Here is a 25,838-nt window from a genome sequence, read left to right as displayed (position 1 = left end):
ACTGAAGCCTGCAGGGTGACTTGTGGCCTACCAAGCAAAACCAGCCTGCTGGCCACTCATTGTGGGCCTGCCATGTGCTCAACTGGCCTCCTGGTTCTGCAGTCCCAGCCAGGCAGTCAAAAAAGGTTAACTGAACATCTGGGTTGGTTTATTACAATTCACCTCCTGCTTTCTTACAAGGAGTGCAACATCTGCTTTTATCCTCATAACAACCCTGTGAGGCAGGCTAGGCTGGGAGCGTATGACTGGGGCCCAAGGTCACCAGTGACTGAGTAGGGATATACTTTGGGCATGACTGGAGAGTTCAACCTTTCATCCACACCTCTTAGGCTGGTGTGATCAGAACTTTGCAATCCACACGATTTCACACTCCTCTGACTTGTTAATACAGAAACAGAACAGAACAGAAAAAATGGGTAAAGACACACAGAAGTGAAAGACAGATTCATACACCCACACACACATATTTTAATTTGGGTCGAAGTACGCCACCCTAACCATACTGGTACTCAGCAGGCTACTGTAGATAGCTGAAGGTCTGAGTTTTGGTTCGCAGGCCATAAGTTGTGCAGGCTTGGTATATAGCACCATCAAAACTTGGCTATTGCACATTCCTAGAGCCCCACTATTTCACAACACCATCCCAGTGTCCCGTCCCATACCCCACTCCCCACCCCATAAACAAGACACCTTTCTCTTCCCAGGAAGACTGATTCACCTGGGTATGGCCAGCATATGGGTGCATTTGTACTGTTAGAAGTAAAATAAATAACCCAGTCCCACTATACTAGGAGGAGAAAGTGCATATAGACCTGCATGAGTGGATGGGATTATTTATTCTAGAGTGTTAACAAGCAAAATGAAATATGGCATGATGGGACACACCCTTAAGAATCAAACAAAGAAGGAAATCGTATAAGCGAAGCCAGATGCCGAGATGCATATGAACAAACAATGCTGAAGAGGCCTGTGGAATTTGGTTTCACTAGTTGATATTTGAAACACGTTCTGTACTCAGCAAAACAAGATAAGAAGTCACATTCCAAAACTCCTTCCTATGATTAATGCTGTTGGCACTTGCTGACACGGAGGCATGGCCTATTCCTGCAGAAGAGTGAGAGAGCACTGTCCTGAGATGGTGGAATGGACTTATCACTTCATAGGAATAGAGGAAACTGCCTTATACTGAGTCAGACCCCTGGTCCATCTTGCTCTGTATTGTCTATGATAACTGACAGTGGCCTCCATGGAGATGAAATGGACAATTCAACCTGGGAGCTGCTCATTGCAAAGCAGATGCTCTGCCGCTGAGCTATGGACATACAGGGATACCCATTCTGAATGCCCCTGTGTTCATTCAGTTTTTAAAAGTGGCTGTAAAAATAAAAGTAGCACTGAGCTCATTTTGTATTTGCAGCTAATTTTGTAGGTTGTGAACAGGGATGGAAGAAGGCATATTTTTCATAACGTGCAATTAAGTTTTCATTCCACTGTAGTTCAACTCCCACCAAAGCTACACTATTCATCTTGCTGTCCGCGGTGCTGAAATTATGTAACTTAATTATGCAAGTTACAGGTTGGTAACCGTGTTGCTCTGCTGTAGTCGAAACAAAATAAAAAAAATTAAAAGTCCTTCCAGGTGCTACTGGAATGAATTTTTTTATTATTAATTATGCAAGTTGTGTTGCCATTAAGTTATTCCACCCCAATCAGTTCAATGAATGGAAACACAATGCCAATGGAAGGGGGCGGGATGTAATCAATTACATGTTGTATGTGAACGGAAAGCAGCAGCAACAACAGCAAATACCAATAATTTTCAGTGGACTGATTCTGGTTCTAGACATTGAATAAGTGAACATCAGCAACTGCCTATCCCATTTCCATTTTTATCAGAATTCTCTGACATCCCTAGCTGTGAACCCACAACCTATTGTCATGAGTGGTGTTGTGGATTCCACCACCTCAGGACTCTGCCACTGCATTCTGCTGCATTGGAACACCACACCTGATTTACTGTCTGGGAAGGGACTGGAAGCATAAGAAATCACAGAGAACCTCACCTAGTAATGCTCACGCACAGAGTTAAACCAGCTTTTCCTCACTTCAGCAGACATTATGTGAATGGAGGCACTGATATAGTAAGGTTTTGCTGTACGAAGACTCTTTTTCTTCATGGTATACTACTGAACAGATACTAGCATTATCAGGACTTGCACTTTTAAATTAGCCATTCTAAACCTACCATTTGCTACAATCTATGATCAGGGAGATGAATGCAAATACCAGAATTTTTCAACAAGCTGCCACCTTCTTTTCTAGTCTGGGGAGAAAATAGGTACCTTCCAGCCTTTTTAGTGGAAATTAAGAAGGTTCTCGTGTACATAGATTCAACTGTGCAAAACACAATACATACTCTAATTCTAGGTCTTCATTTGACAGATAAGAAAGTAAACTGTAATTTGTACTTTCACTCAGAATATTCAGACATCAAAAAGGTGTGACAGTTGAAACAAGCAGATTTTGCGTGTTTGTGTGTGTGTGTTTGTGTGCTGGTAAGTTTTCCATTACAATTTTTGCACCACATTAATAAAATCCATTGGGTCATAAACCTCAGCTTGAAATCTTGGTTTCTTAACTGCATCCCATGATACTCCTGTGGTAATTCTTATATCACTCCCAACCCACTCCCTAAATTAGGAAAGCTTGTTCTCCCCCCCCCCCAGTGTTTTCTACCTAAATTGAAACACACACTGTATAAATATACATTGTATCCTGTATCTATACTTTTTTTCTTTTAGAAAAACAACCCCCACTTTATATATATAATTTTGGAAACCAAGTTGTAAAATCTCGTCCTCCTTCCAGGACACATAAGACGGAAGCCACAGCACAGAGAAGAAGGTTTGAGGCTCACCAGATTATTATGATGAATATTTTTACAAAGGGTGGTCACTTCGAAGCTCCATTTCCCTCTCCTACAGAACTCCCTGCACTGAGCTCTTCCTTTGCCTGACCCTCTGCAGGAGATCCAAACAAAGCTGATTTGCTTAAGCAGAGATGTTTCCCCCATGCCCGCCCACCTCCCTTCCTCTCTCATTTTGGATATTGCCTATCCTAACGGATTGCATTGCAACTGAAAATGCTACAGGGAGATGCAAACAGTCCCCCCACCCTGCAATGGTCAAAGACTTGATGTTGGGTTTTCTCCTATCAAATACCACACAAGGGTATTGCACACCATATATAAGTTATTAATTGCTTTGTTAGGCACTTCCCACCCCCCATGCTGGTACCCAAAAACAAGACTGAAGCCCACACCCTCCAGTATGTATGAGCCACAAACACACACACGTGCACACACACCTGTGCTTCAGCTTCTTCTCTCCCCACTGTTTCTCTGTGGATTCTGCCTGATCAAAAGATATTTGCACCCTTATCCTGCCCCCCCTCCACACATACACACCCTGCTTCCCCCTTGTCCCTTCTCTGGCTGGTGCTACTCTAAAGTAAGGTTGCATGCCCACTGGAATCATCATGGTCCACGCTGTTGAGAATGGCTGTCTGGTCCTCAGGAACCTGCCGGTGGCAGAGGTCATCCTTCAGTGCTGAGAGGCGGGCAAAGGGGTCCTGGCGAGGATGTCTCTTCTTCTTTCGGAGACAGACAGCTTCGTCAGGCCACAGTACCTGAGAGTTAGGGTGTTGCTGAACCTGGGAGGCAGAACCATCTGAGGAGGAAGGTGACAAGGGCAGAGGAAGAGGGTGGTTAGGCATTTTGCACAGGTATCATGGCAGGATGCACAGACAATCAGCAGTTTTGTTTTGTTTTTTGTTCTTTTTAAGCCAACAACAAAAAGAAGGAGGAAAAAGAAGTTCAGTACACAACTTAAAATATAACCAAGGAAGAGAGGTATTATTTTAGCACATGAAAAGTTGCGTGATTTGTAGGAGAACAGGGGAAAGAAAAGCAATGCTTTGGGGTGGGAAGGTTTGCTTTATGCAGAGAGGGTGTGAGATGTTCATGGGATTGCCGAGAGGATGGATGATCCTTGGGAACGAGGCAGGGTTTTGTTTAAATAAAGATGTAACCAAGAGTGGGGGCAGAATAGGAGGAGGAGGAGGAGTTAGGAGAGTTTATTGAGGAACTGGGGTATGAGGGAAAAGGAAATGAGAGACACAGGAGCTGAGTTTAAAGAGAAATCCACTGGAAAACTGTAGGGAACACCAGCTCAGGGTCTATACAAACTGGAGGTGAAAAGGGCTATAAACTACCTTTTGGCTTAAGGGATGGAGGCAAATATCAGTGGGGTGGGTGGGTGGTGAAAACTTTCACTTCTGACGATCCCGTGAACAGGTGAAAAAACAGGAAAGAGTAGCACACTTTCTCTAGGCCCAGAGACAGAATCAATTCTCATTACAAGTCATTGACTTCAATGAGTATTGTGCCAGGCCCAAAGTGGCAAGGGGCAGGCAGGGCGGGGGGTGGGACAATTAGCCGGGAGTCTTGTGTTCCTCGCACTCACTGATTTGTTTTTTGGATTTCGAGGAGCCCTTGGATGACTTTTTGGGCTTCTTTATCCGCTGGTATTTCAGAGCTTCGAGCCTCTCAGGTGCAGCAGCGTTCCGGGTTGGAGATGGACGTTTTCTAGAAAGACAAAACAGACAAGCGCCATCAGTGGCCCCCTGCCGTATTCTGTCTCAAGGGAGGTCTCTCTGCTGGGAAGAGAGCATTCAACCTCTGCCAGGTCTGCCGTGGAAAAGGAGGGGGGATATGAGGAGGGTCCTAGGAAGGTGAAATAAGGGTCCACACCACCACACTGGTGCTGGAGGGGAAACCTTTTCCCCTCACCTCTTCATGAATATATATATTAGTGTTATCACCCCACACTGCCAGACACCCCTGGCATTCCCCAACCATCCCTACCAGTTCTTTCTCTGGGAATTGTTTGATTTTTTTATTTTTTTATTTTGCTACTCCCACAACAAATGCTGCTCAGGTCGTACCAGGCAAAGGTTATAGAAAAAAGAGATTAGGACTCCAACTGCTTGGCCATTCCTGCAAACGGAAGCAAACTCCTACAAATGGCTGGATCTCTAGAAATGAACCGTGCTGGAAAAAAACTGAAATAAAACTAGCACCAAGGCCCTTGAATTAAAATGATCTGCAATCTTTAAAAAGGAATAATTAAAGTGTCAATTCTAATGTCCAATAAGGCACTTTTTGGAATTAAGAGGGGAGGAAACGCAAAAGAAAAGAATAAAAGGCATATAACAGGTGTCCACAGTGGCGAGGCAAATTACCAAAATTTAGTAGTAAAAGGATGCATCCCAACTCCACAGCACAAAAAGGTGAAGGACATGAAAGAATCATTGGGTGTCGGGTGGCAGATGCAATGAGGAAAGGTCATTAAATTCTGAACTTTATTTCCAATATACATTTGCATTCATCCTAGTTTCGTCCTAGTAAGTTATCATTTCTGTATATTCACCACACAAACATACAGCACGCAAGTCCAAGGGAGAGGAACATTGCAAACTGTCTTGAAAGGTACAAGAGAAAGTGGGAGAACTCCTAGACTACCAATGACTTTCTCGAAGGACATATCTAGACCATTACACTGTTGCACTTCAAACTGATTTTGGACAACCACAGCTCCGGCTGATGGGTTTTGCCATAGGCAATTTCATGTTGTTGGGTTGGCTGGAGTTACAACTACAACTGAAAGCATACTTGCTCCATCAAAATCTGTAGAACTTAATATGGGGCTTCTTCCATATGCCCTTGTTGGATCCCAAGTCCCAACAACCCCAGCCAGCATGGCCATCAGGGATGATGGAAGTTGGAGACCAACAGCATCTGCAGGGCTAAGTCTACTGTTTCTTAGATAAGGGCCTTCTCTTTAATAGTATACCATCTCTGGAATGTTCTTCAGGAGGCTGACTACACCTTGTTCTAGAGGGACCTAGTTTCCCACTCCTGAATTTCTCTCTGGACAGACTGGGTTTGAAGCAAGCTGAAAGGCCTTCTCTCTTTATTTCAAGATAGATGGCCAGGCATCCAACCCAAGTTCCAGATTGTCACAGGGCAGGTTTGCTCCAGCTCAAACGCTTGTCCCATCACCCCACTCTTCCGCAAAAGGATCAGGTGAAGGACTAAAAGAGATTACGTCTTTCCCCCCTCAGCTGAACCACTGTACCCAATGTGCCCTGAATGTCCTGTCATCTGTGATTTCTTGGTAATTGGTCCATTAGACCAAGTAGGTGAAGCTAAACAGGTTTTGACTGATCAGAAACAAAAAGGAATGCGCTGTGGAGGCAACAACTGTAGCAAAATCTTCCAAAGTTCTCTTTGGTTTGGGGACACCTGTCAAATTCCAGGGCCAGGACAACCCTCCACAAAGAGTTCCTTCTCTTGTCAATGTCCCTTTCCTTGTGCATAGCACTGCAGCAATCTTCTCTGGCACCCACAGAGGGGGCAAGTCTCTCCTTTGCTGGGGGCAGGCTACATCACAGGGCTTCTCATAGGCATCTGATTGGCCACTGTGGGAGCAGAATGCTGGACTAGACAGCCAGTGTGGTTATAGTGGTTAGAGTGTTGGATGAAGACCTGGGAGACCAGGGTTCAAAACCTCATGAAGCACACTAGGTGATCTTTGAAACCAGTCACCACCTCTCAGTCTCACAGTGTTGTTGAGGGGATTGAATTATGAAGGGGAGAACCATGTTCATCACCTTAAGCTCTTTGGAAAAAAGGTAGGGTATAAATGCAATAAATAATAAATGAGTGACTAGACTAGACATAGATAGATTTGGCTGCAAATATAATGAGCTAGACTTTGTTCACAGTAGTCTAACATGGCATCATATTTTCATTTCTTTGTTGATTTTTCTACTTTCTTATTACTCCCCACCCCCCACCCCGTTCTTGCTGTATCATCCTGCTTCTTCTCCTTCAGAATCATGTGATTTAGGGGAGGGTGTTCCAAAGCAGATGTATTATATAAACTACACAAACACAAACTCTGTGAGCCAGACCCTATGCCAGCCTTCACCAACCTGGTGCCCTTTTAGATGCTTTGGAGTACAACTGCCTCAGTCAGCATAACTGTATTCTAAAACCTATGTAGTGCACCAGCCTAGCAAAAGTTGCCCTGCGCAGTTCTCAAAACCCATTGCCTGGTTTCATGTTGCTCTAGTAAAGTCCTGAGCTCTGTGCTTCAGCCCTCAGTAGCAAATATTGTGCCAGATCAGTGCTTGAATGATAAGGAGACTGGCTGTCTGTAATAAATTCCATAAGGCCAACCCTATTTTAGCCATATAATCCCCCCCACCCCAATTTCTTAAAACAGCAGCTAAGGAGGTCAGGATCCTATCTACTGTTATCTAATCTGAGCACTGTGAATGAAGAGTTTTGTGAGAGAAACAAAATACCCAAGGCTAACTGTTTGGAATGCAGCAACCCCGCAAAACCCAGGTAAATCTAGTGATGGAAAAATGTTATCTGGCTTTCTTTCTTCTTCCCTTTTGGTTAAAAAAAAGTGGCAAAATACAGAATTACAGAGTACGAGCAGATATTTATTGAACCTAATACTTCTGGTATGAAGATAAGAAGGAAGTCTGAATAAATGTTGATGTAGAACAGATAGAAGCAAAATGTTATCTTCTCTGTTTCTCTCGGGTTCTTGAAATGTTATTCTCATCTCCTTCCATCTTCTGTTCTGCTGCACTGCAAAAAAGCATCTCTTGTGTTTTTGCTGTTTTTAAAAAGATCCAGGGAACAGAGATGGTTGCAAATAGTGGGTTCTTTCAGGAAGGCCAGCTTTAAATAGGTAGATAACAGCAACAACAAAAGGAAGGTAGGACATCTTTCCAGCTCCTTGACTTCAGCTTTTTCAAAGATGTATTTTTTTTCAATGGCATCCCAGGTTCTTCACTGCTGCCCATAACAGCCTAACTCCCATGTTTAAACTTGAGATGTAACAAAAGAAGCAGATGGAGACGAAGCAAAATAACACCCTGAGAGGCTTCCTTTAATATGTGCCTTGAATATCCAATCTGAGTGTCCTACCATTTGGGGAAATTATGCAAACACACAATTTTCAGCAAAATTTAAAATGTTATTAACAAGCTGGGACACGAACAGCAGAAGTATGAAAAGTATGGCAGAAAGAGAGAGATTAGTCATTCCCATTTGAAGTTTTTTAAGAGACAATGGAAGGTGGCAGTGGGCCATTTGTCAAGATCCGGTTAATGGCACAGAAGACGGCAGCAGAAAGGAGCTCCAGCCCAAGTTTGCCTTTCCCTGTTCCTACAGAACATTTGGAATCAAGCTTAAAGTGACAAGTCTTCTTTTTCTTCTTCCTTGTAAACTACTAATCCAGAAAACTGCATTAGCCCAGCTCAGGAAACAGATTATGTTTTTCCCTTGTTAATGATAGATTATGAGGCATACTGGGCTGCTAACTGAAGCACGTTCATAATAAGGTTTCAAAGATTAAAATTCTCTCTCTCTCTCTCTCTCTCTCTCTCTCTCTCTCTCTCTGTGTGTGTGTGTATAACATATATTCAACACCGAGCAATAGTTGATACCAGACATCTCCCTTGTACAAGGACTAAATAAGATAAGATGAGGAGCAAAACGAGTCACCTTGAACATTTTTGTGCCATCTTTGTGATTTGCAGTACATCTTTTCTACTGATCTACATTTCCCCAGCCTACACTCAGGAAATGTGTGCATAGACTATTCTTTTTTTTGGGGGGGGGGAATAAACCTTAAACATGTAAGAATGTGTGTGTGTGTATATATATTGAACTAAGCTATACTAATTGCATTAAAATAAGCTATCTAAGCATGAAAGACTATGAAACCTCTCCAGTTATTTTGGTGAAAAGACAGGTTGCATGTTCAGGACAAATGTGCAAAAATGGATAGACTTTTTTTTGCAATGGCAGGATTTTCCAACTTGTAATGGCACACACTACTTTGGATACTACCTAATGCAGAATTGGCTGGCTGGTGTGCTATATTGCACATCATGCCAGCCTATGGCTCACCACTCTTGCCCATTCCAATAGCTGCCATGCTTACATCTGCATTGAGTGCTGGGCTATTGTTGAGCACAATTCCCTATTAAAGCACTGGAGAGCCAGTGTAGTGTAGTGGTTTAAGTGATGGACCAGGTCCTGGGAAACCAGGTTCAAATTCCCACCCAGTCATGAAGCTCCTTGGGCGACCTTAGGACAGTCACTGCCTCTCAGCCTAATCAGCCTCACTGGGTTTTTGTGGGCATTAAATGAGAAGGGCGAGAACCACATGGGCCACCTTTATTTCCATGGAGGAAAAAAGTGGGATAAAAATGCAACAAATAAATTATGTTGAGCTATTTGTATTTTTTAATAAAAGTATTTATATACTACTATATCATTAAAAAAATCACCATATTGGGCACTATTCAGTGCAACTGGCCTAACTGTGAACTGTTATCAATCCCCTCGCCCACCCCACCTTTTTATTACACAAATCTGGGGTACCTGTTCAGAAATCTGTTGCTGTATTTGGGCTATTTATCTGCAACTACGAATGCAGGATATTTACTTTAATTAAGATAGCAGAGGCTCAGCTCAGTTTCTCCACAAGTTAATGTTAGATGGCAAAGGAAGGAAGGCCACTAATCAATAGCACATAAGGCTTCAAAGGCTGGCATTCCAGCTATTTTTTTAACATATCATGGATATTTCTTGCATCCTTACTTAAAATCCTAAATTCTAAATCCTACACAAGACTTTGTGTGGCTTATTTTTATTCCTTTTACTTTTGAGTCCTAACCCCGTTCTAGAAGGAAAAGCAATTGTGATGGTTTTGTAACATTTTTTTAAAAAATCCCTGTCAGTTATGGATGAAGATAAACTACATTTGTTTGTTGTCTAAACTAGATAGGATTTCCAAGAGAAGAATAACAGTATCACTGTGATGCAATCAGCATTAAGATTTAGAGTATAAGGTGTGCCTTTCTGGTTGAGGCAAAGGCCTTTCTTTCTTGACCAGCAGTCTGCTTTCAAAAGTTTTCTATAATAAGCCATTAGAACAGGCACCCCCAAACTTGGCCCTCCTGCTGTTTTGGGACTACAACTCCCACCATCCCTACCTAACAGGACCAGTGGTCAGGGATGATGGGAATTGTAGTCCCAAAACATCTGGAGGGTCGAGTCTGGGGATGCCTGCATTAGAAGTTCACAGGCATAACTTGAAGGTAGTGTTGTTCATACAGAGCAGGGGCAGATTTTGGTGACATGGCACCCTGAGCGAGGACAAAATTTGATGCCACTTGCCCCATCTTTTTGGCACAGTTGCTTTTTTATGGATCTTCTCAGTAGGTACCCACAGAAATATAGGTTGATGTTGTTACTATTTTGTGCCACCTTGGCTCGGTGTCCAGTGCAGGGGAACTGCCAGCACTGCCCTAAATCCAGTGCCACACCCAGCTTTTGGTATTCAGACCACCCTGCAGTGGAGGTTCCATTTTTAGGGTTTGAGGCTAATTAATTTAACATGGATGGAATGTCACCCACTCTTCAACATCACCCGCAATGTAAGTCATTTTTACTTCTCAGGGAAAGGGCGCAGCTCAGCTGCAGAGCATCTATCTTGCACCCCCAGAAGGTCCCAGGTTCAACCCCCAGCATCTCAAAGTAGGAAAAAAGACTCCTGACTGAAACCCTGGAGAGCTGCTGTCAGTCAATGTAGGCCATACTGAGCTTGATGGGCCAAGGGTTTGACACAATATAAGGCAGCTTCCTATGTTCCTATGGACTACAACAATTGTAAAAATTTCTAGAGGGGTAGCCATATGTGTCTATGAAAGTAAATGCAAGAAATAGTGTTGTAGCACCTTAACACATTTATAATGGTATATACTTAGAAGTGTCTAGGAAATATGTCATTCTCCCTAATTCCTAATTTGGGTATTTTAGACTTTTTCTAATGGGATAGCCTAGATTAGAAAGTGTAAAAGCTTTGCTTTGGAAATACTGAATGTGAAGTACAGGTTTTTTTAAAAGAGTAAAACTTTCTAATGAAGGCCAATGCAAGACCATACTAAATTAAACCAATGGTTAAACTAATGGTCCATCTCACCCTGTTTTCTGTCTTCAACTGTGAACAGATTAAAATGGTTTAGAGGAAATTCTTCAGGTATTTAAGTAAGTTACCAATTCACAGTCATTCATTCCCAGCTTTTAAAGAGATGAATGGTTTGGGGATCCTCCGAATGTAAAATATGAACTGACCCAGACCCTGCAATCATCATTCTTTGTGTGCCTCGTCCACAAGAGGTTGGAGGGTGGCAACACGAGAACAGGGCTTTTCTGCGGTGGCTCTCCATTTGTGGAATGCTCTCCCCAGGGAGGTTCACCTGGCACTTCATTATGTATATTTAGATGCAAAGTGAAAACATTTCTCTTCAACAAGGCCTTTGGCTGATTAAACAATCTATGACCTTTTAAATGTGTTTGTGGGCCGAGCGATTATTATTGTTTTGTTTTTATGTGTTTTTATGTTGCAAACAACCCAGCAATCTTTGGATGAAGGGCAGTATATTTAATAATAATTATAACAATAACAACATAGTATTTAAGTAAGTTTTACTCAGAGCACACCCATTGAAATGAATGAATATTACGAAGCTAGGTAGGTTCATTCCCTTCAGTGAGTTTTCCCTGAGTAAACCTAGATGAGTATCACCCCACTCTTTCCTATTAAACACTAATGTTATGGCCCCATTGATTTGTCTTTTTACAAAACTAAACTAAACATGGTACCAGGTGATGGCATGCTGTGTTATCCACATTTCAAATTCTTACCCAGGTTCTATAATTAGGGCTCAAATGGATGTTTTTTCCTGAAATGTCTATTTCATGTTAATTGAGCATAGGTGAAAACTAGGCTAAAGCAAGAAAAGACTAATATGGCTTCCTTCCAGAGTGTCCAAAGACAAGAGGAGAAAAAAACACCTGGAAGAGATACATGGTTTGCCTATTTGGCAGAGTATTCTTCTTGAATGCCAACAGCAAAGGACAACTAAAACGAGCAGTTCTACTAGTCAGCAATGGCAGAAACCGGGAGCTATTATTTCTCTGGATCTTCCTTCCTAGCTGTAGGTTGGAAGAGTAGAGGAAGAAATGTAAGGGAGAAGTGGTAACCCTTGGCACCGGAATGAGACACCGAGCTGGAAAGGTACAATGAGCACAGCATTACCTCAATAAACAGAGTCTCTCCCCAAAACGCTGGATTACAGCCTCTAAGATTTGAAGCTTTTAAGCACAGAGAGCCCTCCTTCTCCATTTTAAGGGATTGCCAGCCACCTCAAAACTCCAAGAAGGACCTACGCTTGAGTGATACTGCTGCATAGCCATTTGCAAGCTGAGTCAATGAAAGATGCTCCCATCCTGCCCCCCAAGCATTTTCCTACTGCCGTGCCAGGCTCCACCACCAGCAGCAGCAGTAGCAGCAGTGCAATGAGGTAAGGGGGAAGCTGATAAAAGAGCAGGGCACACACCAGATAAAGGCATCCCTTCACCAGGTCTGCGGGGGACAGCACAACTTGTCTACACAACGGATTTTCACCATGCTGACAGGAGAGGGATAGAGAAGGGAGAGGAACAAGGGACGGGAGGTGCAGGTTGGGAAGTGAGGAGAGAGAGGTGGGGGGGGGGAGAAGGCAGGAGAAGGAGGGCAAGGAAAGAGGAGGAGAAAGTAGTAACAATGGAGTGGGAAAAGAGAGAGAAAGCAAAACGTAAGGTAGAAATCATAATGAAATAAGAGAGAAAAAGCAATCAGACAAAGAGGACTTACAACTTCTCCAAGCCAGAGCGAGTGTGAAATGCATGCAGAGAACTGGCACATGGACAGCCTTTAAAGGGGAAAACTCTTCTCTTCCAAAAAAGACAGACAGACAAGAGTCCTCAAACTCCAAAAGATGTACACCAGAGTGACAACTGTCAGGGCATATGCAAGTCCTGGCCACCCCCCACCTAGGCTCACATCTAGGGCTATGAGCAGAAGGCCCTGCCCTACTTAAGGGAAGAGCACGCAGGACACCGGCTTGGCCTTGTGGCTTTTGGGTTTCCCATTACAGTGATGAGATTAACTGTGAGGGGACAAGGAGACCTGACCTCGGTTAACAGACATTCACAGTGAACTGAACGCACACACATAGCTTTTTATATCCTAAAGGACTGCAGGGTGCAGTACTGCACACCCACAATTCAGCTTCCTAAGAACCAGTGCTTCGCCCCCACTCGAGAACCAATGCTTTCAACTTCATGAAAAGCCAAGCTTCTAGCCCATACAAACACAAATATATTTTTGAAAATGTGTGGGCAATGCCTGCTGAGATCCCAGAAGCCAGACAGGGTGTGTGAAACAGTTCAGAGGCAGGATTTTAGCAACCTGCTCTCCACAACTAGCAAAAACAAAATAAATTATATGAAATAAGAGCATCATGCAATCTTTGCAAATGTTTGGTGAGGGTACCTTATCCAGCTTTCACTGATGCAAAATTTGAATTGTCAAATGTGCAGAATGTTGAGTGTGTGCATTGTACATACAGTCCATATTAAAAATTGAAAAGAGGGTGACGACAATGCAAATCAAACCAGGCCATGGCTCAGTGGCACAGTCCTTGCTTTGAATGCAGAAGGTCCCTGGCTCAATTAAACAGTTCAGGTAGCAGGTGATGTTAAAGATTCTCCTCCCAAGATCCTGGAAAGCTGCTGCTAGTCAGAAAGGACAATCTGGGCTAGAGGGACAAATGGTCCAACCAGATTCAAAGTGGCTTCCTATCTTTTGGTTATGTGACCTACCAAGACAGGAAATGGGGAGCCTGTGGCCCTCCAGATACTGCTGTTGGGGCTACACCTACCATCATCCCCCAACATTAGCCATGTTGGCTGGGGCTGATGGGAGTCCCAAAACATTTGGAGGGTGCCAAGCTGCAAAAGACTGCAGTACAGGATGGACTAAGGAGCCTGGTATGGCAAGCTGCCACTGGGTATTAATGGGCCTTCCATTGGGGAGGCCTAGAATAAATCACCCAGGATCTTAAGCATGGGTGATTTATTCTAGGCCTTCCCAATGGAAGGTCCATTAATACCCAGGATCTTCACCTGGCATGACCTTGTATTGAAATCCATTCCCCAGTCCTCAGATGATGGCACTGGGTTTTGAATAGGTCTTTTTTACGTTGCAGAAGAGAGAGTCATCCAGAGACATTGACGGCAATACTCCAGATTCCTGTCCAAATTTGTCTGCATCCCCGCCATGGAAGTGAGCTGATCTAAGGCGTCGGTACAAATCTCATAAACCGTGTCCTTCTTCAGTTTTTATGGCTCCATAAAACAGTGGGGTTGTGTGTGTGTGTGCTTGCGGGTGGGGAAGGCTGTATACTGACCTGGTCATAAAGTGCCCAGCAACACTTCACCCACTGACAACTTTACAACCCCAAATCATAAAGCAATCACTTGCCTCTCTTCTTTATGGAGTCTCTTTTTAAATAACAACAGAGTATGCAGTCACTTATGATCTGCCAGTTTTCACACAGGGCAGAAATGCCCAGCCTCTCTCATTTAAGGAGAGACTCCTAGTAGATCAATGTTGCAGGACATAAATCAGTGCCTGCACAATTTGTGGCCATTTCTTGAGGCAAGCAAAGCCAACCAGGCCTTTACAGCAGACTACTAGGGGTTCTGTCAAAGCCCCTGTGTTTGCTATTTTGCTAAGAAGAATGGTGAGAACAAAGAGTTTTCATCCAGTATTTGGCATGTTGCCACCCAAGGCTGGAGGTTTGAGATTCTATCAGTGGGTCTCGCAGATGCTCCAAGTGCCTCCATTTTCCAGGGAAAGTCCCAGATTTACAGAAGCCATCCTGGTTTCTGATTTGATCCTGGAATGTCCCACTTTTCCTTAAGACATCCCTATTTTCATTGGAGAAGTGTTGGAGGGGATGGAATAGGATGTCCCTATGTTCATCAGAGAAATGTTGGAGGGGGTGGAATAGGATGTTCCTATTTTCATTGGAGAAATGTTGCAGGGGATGCCTTTATTTTCATCAGAAAAAAGTTGGAGGGTATGGTCTCGCAAATGGCTCCCCTTGCTCCTGATAGTCAAGGTGCACAGCTCTCAAGGCCATGAGTTATTTTGGCACCTGAGACAGAACATTCCAAAGCCCTGCTCCCTCTCCCCATCACTAAAAATAATTATAAATTAAATACAGGCACCTCCCAATTTATGCAGGGGTTTTGTTCCAGGCTTCCCTGTGTGTAAATGGAGCATCCTGGAGAGTCCTCCTGGTTTGCAAGAAGACCCTCCCCAGAGTCGAAAGAGGGTCTGCTGGTGAGCCAGGAAGACTCTCCAGGGTGCTCCCCATTTCCAGGTTCCACTTCTGGGTTTGTGGCATGTTGCTTGTCCACCGTCACACGCAAATACAGCGTGCATAAATGGGGAGCTGCCTATAACTTAGCAGTTTGCTGCCCTTTCATGACACCCAAAATCAGCTGCCTGAGGTGGCTGCCTCACTCTGCCTAATGGTAAGGCCAGCCTGCTCATTAATTATGGGGAAGAGATGGGTAATATAATCTCATACACTGCAGGCTATATGGGAGGGTCTCTGAAGAGTGGGGTTTGGAACTTCTGACTGCTGTGGCGGTTAAAAGTGTTAGGCTAGAACCTGAGATCACTGCTTCAGTCACATTGCTCCACTTGATATCCATTTATTGTGGTCCTTCTTGGTGATAGGGCACACTCTTGAGGCGCAAGGGTGCAGCAGGGGGGAGGTGTTAGAGGTGTAAATGACTCTTTAACTTTGAAAAGCTGGTATCACTGGGTCAAGTTAATTAGTTTTGTTGAATTAATTAAATTAAATTGGATTTTGAATACATGTTCAATTTATTGTTACTAAGGCAAACTGCTGTTCTGAGTAATGCTTTTTATAGAGTAGGGGGGCACTGGGGAAGAGTTTATGGAATCAAGTGGTCAGTGGCCCAAAAAAGTTTGGCTGATACAGAGTCTGTGCTTATAGAGAGAGGGAGAGACATACAAGAGAATGGGGAAACCCAAAAGCCACAGAGACTAAGTGTGCAAAGGTTTGTCCTGGATTTTGCAATACCTTATTCCCCTTTAAAGGAAATGTATAGATATATAGATATATGTTATTGAAAAAAGCCCCCCTCCTTTGGAATCCCCTCCCATGCCCCTCTCCCCAACCACGCCCCACAGCACCATCCTTCCAGACATTGATCGCCCTTACCTATTGAGCTGAGGAGTGGCTTGTCTCGACAACACTGCCCAGATAGCTGAGATTAATCAAAAACAAAGCAGTTATCAACACCCGCAAGGAGCCAAGCTCCACAAGACATCAGCAAGTCAAACGGAGGAGGGAAAAAATAATAATAATAAAGTAAATCCAAAAGGAAAAGTGAGGGGAAAAGAAACCGAAACACTAAAGAGGCAAACAAACAATGCTGGAAAAACAAAGGGGGGAAAGAAATGGAAACGAAAGAAAGGATGGCGAAAGTGTATAGAAGGCATGGCTTCAAAGCACAGACAACAGGGCGCTAACACAGAGAAAGCTGCAGACCTGCAGAAAGCTTCAGGCTGCAGACCTGAAGCCAGCTCAACATTCTTTTCCTCCTTCCAGGGAAGCCTAGGAACTGTAGTTGTATGAGGAGGGTAGGGCCAGGCTCAACATCAAGTAGGACAGTGAATGGTTTGGGGGGTACCATTAATGGGGAGCAATTTGACACATTAAAATATGTCTGGAATCACTTGTGAGAGGGTAAAGGTGAGTTGGGGATCTCTTAACAGGAAGTGTTCAGCAGAAAAACCACTACAATTCCCATGATTCCTCGGGAGAAGTCATGGCAGTTAGAATGGTATGACATTTGTAGTGTGGACGTGTCCTCTAGAGTAGTGTTCTTCAACCTTGGGTCCCCAGATGCTGTTGGACTACAACTCCCATCATCCCCAGCCAACTAAGCCAATTGTCAGGGATGATGGGAGTTGTAGATCAACAATATATGGGAGCCCAATATTCAAGAAAACTGCTCTAGGGTGTCCTAATATGTTCCCATATGTGGTCTTTGGAAGTCTTGGATCCATTGGTTTCAGATTGCCTATGCAAGCATAGGTTTAAAGTAACAGAGGTTGCCTTCATTTTGCTAGCGCCCTTCAGCCATTTAGTGCAAAGACATGTCTCCTGCCCCTTGGGTTCTCCTGAAGCAGCAACCAATAACCTTGCTAAATAGCTCTCCAAAGACTTAAGTGCTTCCAGGTACCAGAGAGTAGAGGTAGAACGCAAGGATGTTTGGGAAGGGGGTGAAAAGCCAGCTTCCCACGCTACACTCAAGTCTCATACCTTTGCTCTACAATGACCCTACCGCAACCACAGCTTGGATTCACATACCAGGCCAACCACACAGTCTAACCAGCCCACCCTTCATTCCTTGCTTGCTGTTGAGTCACTTCTCTCTCCTGTTCCAAATTGATCTACACATGCTTCCATCAAGCCATTTGGGCAGGGCGGGGGGGGGGGGGGGGCAGGGGACCACCACTCATTTCCACAATGCTGGGGGATCAAGAGAGGGGGCAAGGGGAGTCAAACTCCACTACATGGAGAACAAAAATATTGTTTCAACAAAGACAAAAGGATGGAAGGAGAGCGCACCTAAAGTTAGTGTGAAAGACAGAGGTGTGGGAAGGAGAAGGAAGAAACGGAAAGAAAGAGAAGACGCTTTGCCTGGTGCAACCCTGGTACCTGGAAAACCAGCTGCTGGAGGTAATTGGCCAGCTGCAATCCCTTGCATGGACAGGATCCGAGGGTGCTGGCGGCTTCCTGATTTGACTTCTGTGTGTTTGGGGTAGATTTTGGCTTTTTTAATTTTTTGGTCCTCTCCTTATAAGCTGTTCATGTGGCTAATGTCTTTGTTTCTCTCGCCTCGCCCAAGTCTTGTGGGTGGGGCTGCAGCACCCCTTTTGGAGATGTTGTGGAAAAAGGCGGCTTGTGCGGCCATGTTTCGTTCATGGAAGATGACAAACCCTCTCGGGGGGTAAAAGAAGGATGTGAAGAAGGCAAAGAGCGGGCCTCAAGGCCTTAATGTCCCAGGAAAGTAAACAGCCAGGAACTAGAAGAGGAAAATACTGGTAATATCTGGGGCTCGATGACCCAGTTGCAAAATGAAATGAAACACCACCTGAACCTACAGTTTTTAGACATTTGGACACCCTCTTCACTTCATCCCGGCACGTAACTCCCAAACAAAAATGAAAGCTTCAATATTTTTATTTCATGTGATAGGGGAGGAAAAGGGGGAGCCCTTGTGCTAACCAACAGTACACAATTCCCAACAGTCCCAAAGGCCAGGGACCCTATGGATCTAATCGCCCATGCTGAGGGGGTAAGAGACATTGGCAGGGGGTGGCCCAACACTGCAAAACTTGCTTGGGGAAGGGAGGGGGAAAATAATACTAGAAATCCCAGCTGGAGGCCATCTCCAAAAAAGTTGCTGCAGCGTGCCTCGACATGGATTCAGGTGATGGTGGCAGGGGAAGAAGTTGTGGGGAAGGGATGGGAGCAGGTGAGGCGGGGAGGGAGAGAGAGGCTGGGGCGGGGAAGGGAAAGCAGGCAATGTCCACACACACACACTTACCCCGAACTGGTTGTCGGTGTCGGCTCCGGCCTAAGAATGTCCTCCCCTCCCCTCCTCGGAGAGGGGATTTGTCCAAAGACGTCTATGGGCTCCACAGGCAGGGAGGGGCACTGAGGGGGGGGATAGCCGGTGGCCAGAGAAGTGAAAGCCATGGCTGGCCGGAAGCTGGGACTTCCTCCCCGGCTGCTCTGGGCAGGGGATCCTGTCGACGGGGTGGACTTGCGGGAGAAGCTGACGGCTGCCGGAGGCTGCAGAGTGATCTCAGACATCTCCGCCTGGTGGATGAGGCCTGGCCGTGGCCTGGCCCGTGCCGTCAGCTCTGGGGAGCTGGTGCGGGAGCTGAGAGGACTCTGGGTCAGGGGGGAAAGCCTTGAAGGTTGTAGCACCACCTGATGTAAACTGGGCTCAGCCCTCCTGGCTTGCCGGGGGCTGGGCCGAGGTCTGGGTTGGGGGTCGTACCACCTGGTGTCCAGGCCAAATGTGCTTGTGCCGCTGTGGCTGACTGACTCGGATGGCCCATGGTAAGGCAACACAGGTATGCCCATGCCTTGACTGGTGTGTCTTAGCTGCCCTTGACTCGCCATTGGTTGCATAGGTTTGTCCTGCCATTTGGCGGCGGTGGGCATGGAAGGTTGGCTTCTGCTTGGCGACTTGCCAGTCCAGCTCTTTGGTGCCTCCAGGGCCAGGATGCCAGGGTAGGATGTGGGGACCTGGAGCGAGGAAGGTGGTGGTCCCCTAGGAAGACTGGCCTTTGGCTGCAGGCTCTCAGCCATTTCGCACTGGTGGAGCTGGTGGGGGAACATGATGGGCGATGATTCCAGGCCGCTGAAAGGGAACTCGGCCCTGCCCCACAGCTCGGGGGACCGGCCCCCCGTCGGAGTCTGGGTCAGGGGCAGCGTGCTGTTGGAGGCGTTCTCTCCATTCTCCTCAGGGATGGTGGCATGGCCAAAAGGCCCCTCTGGGTGCAGAGGAGGGGAGGACATGACAGAGCTGAGGGGGCTGACCTCCGGCATGTAGAAAGGCGGAGGGTCCATCTCGCCGGGGCTGCTGCTGCTGAGGTAACCGTAATACGGGCCATGGTGGAATGGCCTGGGGGCAGGAGGCCTGGCCTGGCCGGTGGCTTGGAGGCGGCTCTCCATGGTGCCCGTCCCCTCCAGGCCCCGGTGAAACCTTGGGCTGTATGCTGGTGGCTGAAGGTAAGACTCCTGGCTGGAGGAGAGAGGCGTCAGCTGGGACTTGAGGGCTGTCACAGAGGCAGGCATCACAGGGTCGTCGTTCTCTTCATCGGACTGGCGGAACTCCGGGTACATGTCTGTCTCCTCCACAAACGGGAAGCCCTCTATCCGGCGGGTCTTGAGGGAGGGCTCCATCTCCGAAGGATCCATGACAAAACGGCCGTCTGGCCCACGGCTGATGAGTTCGATGGGGGTGGTGGCCTCAGCTTCTGCCTCGGCCTTGGAAACACTGTACTTCTTGCTGCTGATGGCCCGCTTGGTCTTCTTGTAAAGGGAGAGCTCCTTCTCCTTGCTGGGGCTAAGCATCCGCTTGCCTGGTGGGCCCTGGTCATCGGAAGATTCGGAGGGGGGACGGAGCGTCCGGATGCTCTCAGGGCTCACTTTCCCAGAGGACAAGCTGTACCACAGAAACGGGGGGGGGGGGTATTTTAATAATGGATCACAGAGGAGACCAAGGTCTGTAATTTGCTTAACACCACAATTTAAAAGGATGTATGAGCACTAAATAACACAAACCCTTTAACTGGATGTAAAATGAAAAAGCATAAGTTAGGGTGGGACATGTGGGGCATCATTATTAATATTACTTCTCCTTTGCAAAGGCCACATTCACGTCAGACGTTTAAAACACCACAATACCACTCTAAACAATCATGGCTTCCCCCCAAGGAATTCTGGGAAATGAAGCTTGTTAAGGGTGCTGAGAGTTGTTAGGAAACCCTTTTATTCCTACATTTCTCAGGGTGGTTTAACCATTTAATCCATCTTCCCAGGGAACTCTGGGAATTGTAACTCTCAAGGGGAATGATTGCTTTTAATGATGATTTCATAGATTTTCTTCTTCTGTTTTTTTTTTTTTTTTTTTTACAACACAGAGATACTTACGGAGACTCTAAACTCTTCCTGCAGTGGGTTATTGAGAGAGGAGGGTCTGGAAAAAATAAAAGGGGTGGGGGAGAAATAATTAAAAGAGTTGAAAGGACAACATTGAATGACGCACCTTATTTCTTACATTTCCAACAACAACAAAACAGAACAAGAAGCACAATGAAAGCAGGGTATCCCCCCTATTACAGGATGTTCACAACATTAAATGTTTCTCCATATGATCAGATGCCCCTGCATCATCATCATCATCATCAATTAATTTATACACTGCTTACATGTCAAAATGGTTTCTAAGCACTTTACAAGTATAACATCAATTATAAAACACACACACACACACACATGCAATATGTGCAATAAAGCAATTCCATAAAAACATTAAGAACACCCATCATTAAAATACATAAGTAAAAAAGCCCATTAAAAATAATATTTAAACAAAACACAAAGCTCAAGTTCCGGGGAATGCTTGCCTGCACAGGTGTGTCTACAGAAGCCAGTGGAATGCCAATACCGATAGGGCCTCTTTTATTTCAGCAGGGAGAGCATGCCCTAACACTGCGTATCAGGGTTTTATATGCTGTTTTATTTGTAATAGCACTGCATATAAAACTAGCACATCAGGGAGAAGGTGGGGTCAAATTCTTTTTTCCAGACATCAAATGCTTTGTGGTATTATTATTAAATGTTTGGTCATGCAACACCCCACCCCATGATACAGCCTGACACTGTGGAAACAGGTTAGCTCTTCATCCGCTCTTTGAGGCCTTATCTATCATCATATCTAGAGATTGTATCCAGTGTCAGTCATACATTTAATAGACCCATTGAAATGAAGGGTCATGACTAACTTAAACACATTAGTTTTAACGAGACTACTCTTCTTCTTATTACTACTACTACTACTACTACTACTACTACTACTACTGTACTACAATTTATTAACCATACTTTGCCATAAGGTCCCATGATCTAATACAGGGGTGGCCAACTTCCAAGAGACTGTGATCTACTCGATGAGTTAAAAACTGGGAATGATCTACCCCCTTTTGGGGGGGTTCATGTAAAAGTTGTTGAGCTTCTTTGGGGAAGAGGAAAGCGACATTGAGCTTTTCTTTTTAGGAAGGAAAGCCCTATTTTTGGTGCTTCAGGTCATTTTAGGGGTGCAGGGCAAAGATGTTGAGCTTTTTTTAGGGGAGCCAAAGTTTTCTTTAGCTTCTTTGGGGGATCAGCCACTGATCTACCAGTGATCTACCACAGACGCCCAGTGATCTACTGGTAGATCACGATCTACCTGTTGGACATGCCTGATCTAATACAACAATTAAAACACAATGCATTAATATTAAAACACAGTATTACACAACTTAGCTGGATACCAAAGTAGGCAAGTGGGGGTGTAGACAGAAATTTTAAGGCTACATTCACACCATCCATTTACCCCACTGATATACCACTTTAAACAGTCATGTCTTCCCCCAAAGAACTCTGGGAGTTAGTTTGTTCAGGGTGCTGAGAGTTGTTAGGAGGTCCTAGACAAGATAACGCTTTATGTAAAATTTTATTTTGTAATGTCATACAATAACAGATGGACTAAGATGTTTTTCTCTTTGTTGAATTATAATAATCAATTAAAAAATTATAAAAAGAGAGTTGTTAGGAGGTCCTTATTCCCTGCCCAGAGCTACCATTCCTAGAATGGCTTAACTATCAATTCCTCCTCACAGAAAACTCTGGAAATTGTAGCTCTGTGAGGGGAATGGGGGCCTCCTAACAATGTTCAGAACATTTAACCAACTGCACCTTCCAGAATTCTTTGGAAGAAGCCATATGTTTAAAGTAGTATCATGGTGCTTTAAATGGATGGTGCAAATGCAGCCTAAAATTGGTGGAGGAGAAATAGTTTGAACACACATTCTGTGCCTAGAAAAGCAGGTGTCTTGGAATGCAGCGTGTTTATCCCAGAACCATTTCCTCAAGATTTCAGGGTATAAGGCTGTCTTGACCCCTAGGTGATTATTGCCTTAATTTTCCAGGAAATGCAAGGCACAGACTCACCTTTTTTGCGCTTGAGTTTCCGTTTGCGTTGCTTGTTGACGAAGCAGGCAGCTAGAGTGCTGAATAGGATGGCAGCCGCGAGGAAGCAAATGGTGGCAACTATTCCAGCCAGCACAGGCCGGGCCAAGCCTTCATCAGTCAGCTCTGGCTGTGGAAATATGTCTGGGAGAGATAGAGAATAGGGGAGCCTCTTAAGACACTGCTATAGGCACTTGTTCTGCAGGGAGACCATCAGAGTAAGAATAAACAAATGGAATTACTTCCATTATCTCTTCACCACACACATTTGAGGTGATTTCATTGGGAAATGCTGCCATGCTGTGGTAGGCAGTTTTGAAGGGGTTTTGACAACAGTCAACATATCAAACACATCTCCATGAGGGGGGGGGAGGCTTCTGGCATCTTGAACATTTAACAGGTCCATTATGGCCCTCTAGAAGTTGTTGAACTACATCTCCCATCAGCTCCAGCCAACATGGCCAATGGTCAGGGATGGTGGCAGGAATAGCCCGACAAGATCTGGAGAACCACAAGTTAAGCTGGATCAGGCCGGGGCACTTCTAGTCCAGCATCCTGTTCTCACAGTGGCCAACTAGAAGCCCAAGGGAAACACATAAGCAGGATCCAAACAAAATAACACTCTCCCCTCCTCAGAAGCATTATTGTCTGCAATAGTGGAGGTAGAGCATGGCCATTGTGGCTAGTAGCCATTGAGAGCCTTACCCTCCCTCTATGTATCACTCAGATTTATGCATTAAACAATTTTTTATGCAGAAAAACAAAACTGAGTTCAAATCCTTCATCTGGCAGGGAGGGCCAGGACAATTCCTCAGTTCTGAGGCCATTCTCAAGAAGGACCCACTCCTTGTGATGATCTTGCCTTTCCGCAGATTAGGTTTGGCTGGTGGAAAAGCTTAATGGAAGGTGGAGAAAGCACTTCCTTACCTGTGCTGGATACACCGGCAATGTTGCTGGGTTCACTGATGAGGTCTTGCATGACAGCCAGAACTCTGAACTCGTACCATGTGTCCTATGGCATGAAATATGTGCATTATCAAACATCGCCTGACACCAATGCTGACATTTGTCATGAAAAATGAATGTCACCACAAACTGTGGTCAACAGTTGGACTCAGTTTTTAATTGGAAACAGTATATTTTCCCAGCGGTGGCAAAGGAATTGGCTTTATACATGCAGGGAGATTAGCCACCTTTAGTATCTAGAGTCATCAGGTTGCAACACTTGTAGTTAAGTCAGAAAACAGTATTCCAGGGTCTCAAAAGAGATAGCGAGTGCAGCAATGAAGCCCCCAAAATGTATTTAGTGGGTTTCTTTAGGGACCATTTAACACCAAACATATACACACACATATCACTTGATTACCTAACACTTGCTTCATAAAACTGAATTCACAATACCATTTATACCCCACCTGTCCACAGTCAAAAGGGCTGCCAAGGTGGCTTATACTGGTAAAAATATATAACATAAAACTAAACATCATAAAAGAGGATAGAGAGAATTATTATTATTTTTAAAATGGAGCACAGAGGAATTACTAATGCATTGGTTCCACTTCAGAAGCAAGACCAGGTCCAGGGAGAAATTTTGATATACATAATTTTTAAAATGGGATTTGATTGAGAATTTCAGAAGCATGCCTAGTTCGGAGAGATGGATAGTACATCAACCACTCTTCTCAAATGAAAGAGCAGTGTGTTAGAAATTTTCACCATTAGGGCATCATTTCTGGTGCTCCAAAGGCCTATTTGCCAAGGAACCCTTTGCAGTCTTCTGTAGAACCTCTTCTACAGAAGATTTGGGGCTATGCTCTAGGATGGAAAGATAATGTTCTTCAACCTTCGATCCTCAAATGTTGTTGGACTTCAACTCCCATCATCACTGACACTTGGCTAAGCCGGCTGGGGATGATGAGAGTTGTAGTCCAACAACATCTGGAGACCCAACCTTGAAGAACACTGTTCTAGGATGTACAGAGAAGCTCATATGCAGTGTTGCTCAGGCTTCCTGGAACCTCATTTTTGTCCTCAGAGCGCAGCCTGGAACATACCCAACACTCCTCTGTGGCAGAACATTGCAAGGAAAGATAAACAGTTTGGGAGACAATTTGTCTTTTAGGGAAGCTTGTCTATTATTACTAGCCTTCTTATTAAGGAATTCCTATTAAGCTCGTACACTTCATTCACTCCAAGATTCCCCAGAAAGACCACTACACTGTAGGTTCAATCTGTCATCCACTTACCTGAGTCAAATCCTTTGCAAAGAAGTCACTGTCACTTCCCAAGATGGCGTCATCTAAAATCTCCCATCTTTCTCCAACCCGAAACTCCATAATATAACGGTCAATCGGAAAGCTATGATTGGCTGGAGGAAGCCATGACAATAGGACTCCTTGCTGCGTCCGATTGGCTGTTAGGCACCTTGGTGGAGTAACCAGCACCAGGGGTTCTGGAGTTGTGACAGGGAATGCTGAAGACAGAAAAAAAATGTTGGGATAGAAGGGGAAAGGAAAACAAATATTTTTAAAACAGACGCAAGAAACCTATTGCGGGGGCGGTGATGGGTCTTGTGTTTTACACTGGAATTGTGGCACATTTGCCAAAGTGTTTGACCACTTCTGCTTTAAAAGCTCTGCCGTTTCACCCTTGCTGTCCCTTATGCCCAGAATGTTTTCCTCAGAATACCTGCTTTATGTCACCTATCTTGCTGCCCCTTAACTCCTTCCTCGAAGCTCTGCTCTTCCATGACACCTTTGGCTCAACCTTTTACTTTTACTGAGAGTAAGCACAGCACTAAATTTCCATGTGCCTCCCCCCCACCATTTCTTAAGATGTCATAACCAAATTCTGCTTGGCAGTTCCTGAGATCAATGAGACGGTTTTTGTCTATGCTTGGATGCAATTAGACACCATTTTGAGCCAGTTGGCGAACCCTT

General features: G+C 44.9%; 1 protein-coding gene across 7 annotated transcripts in view; it reads right to left on the bottom strand.

The window, feature by feature from the left end:
* Positions 1 to 2,901: 2,901 nt before the first annotated feature.
* The window catches only part of IGSF9B (immunoglobulin superfamily member 9B), a 125,743-nt gene continuing 102,806 nt past the window's right edge, over positions 2,902 to 25,838 (bottom strand). For 2 of the 7 annotated variants that reach the window (XM_033171740.1, XM_033171741.1), the window contains exons 14-20: positions 25,146 to 25,372; positions 23,827 to 23,911; positions 22,882 to 23,043; positions 20,821 to 20,866; positions 18,701 to 20,332; positions 4,524 to 4,645; positions 2,902 to 3,728 (exon numbers count right to left, since the gene is read on the bottom strand). In XM_033171740.1, the coding sequence (XP_033027631.1) occupies positions 3,505 to 3,728; positions 4,524 to 4,645; positions 18,701 to 20,332; positions 20,821 to 20,866; positions 22,882 to 23,043; positions 23,827 to 23,911; positions 25,146 to 25,372 (2,498 nt within the window). In that variant the 3' untranslated portion in view covers positions 2,902 to 3,504. Of the gene's footprint in view, positions 3,729 to 4,520; positions 4,646 to 16,302; positions 16,349 to 17,700; positions 18,176 to 18,700; positions 20,333 to 20,820; positions 20,867 to 22,881; positions 23,044 to 23,826; positions 23,912 to 25,145; positions 25,373 to 25,838 lie in introns of those variants that run through there. The other 5 variants (XR_004427957.1, XM_033171743.1, XM_033171742.1 and 2 more) reach the window with 5 other exon arrangements.

The sequence above is a fragment of the Lacerta agilis genome, chromosome 15, assembly GCF_009819535.1.
Source record: "Lacerta agilis isolate rLacAgi1 chromosome 15, rLacAgi1.pri, whole genome shotgun sequence".
Classification (NCBI taxonomy): Eukaryota; Metazoa; Chordata; class Lepidosauria; order Squamata; family Lacertidae; genus Lacerta; species Lacerta agilis.
Note: the sequence above shows the minus strand (reverse complement) of the source record. Positions and strands in the feature narration are given on the sequence as shown.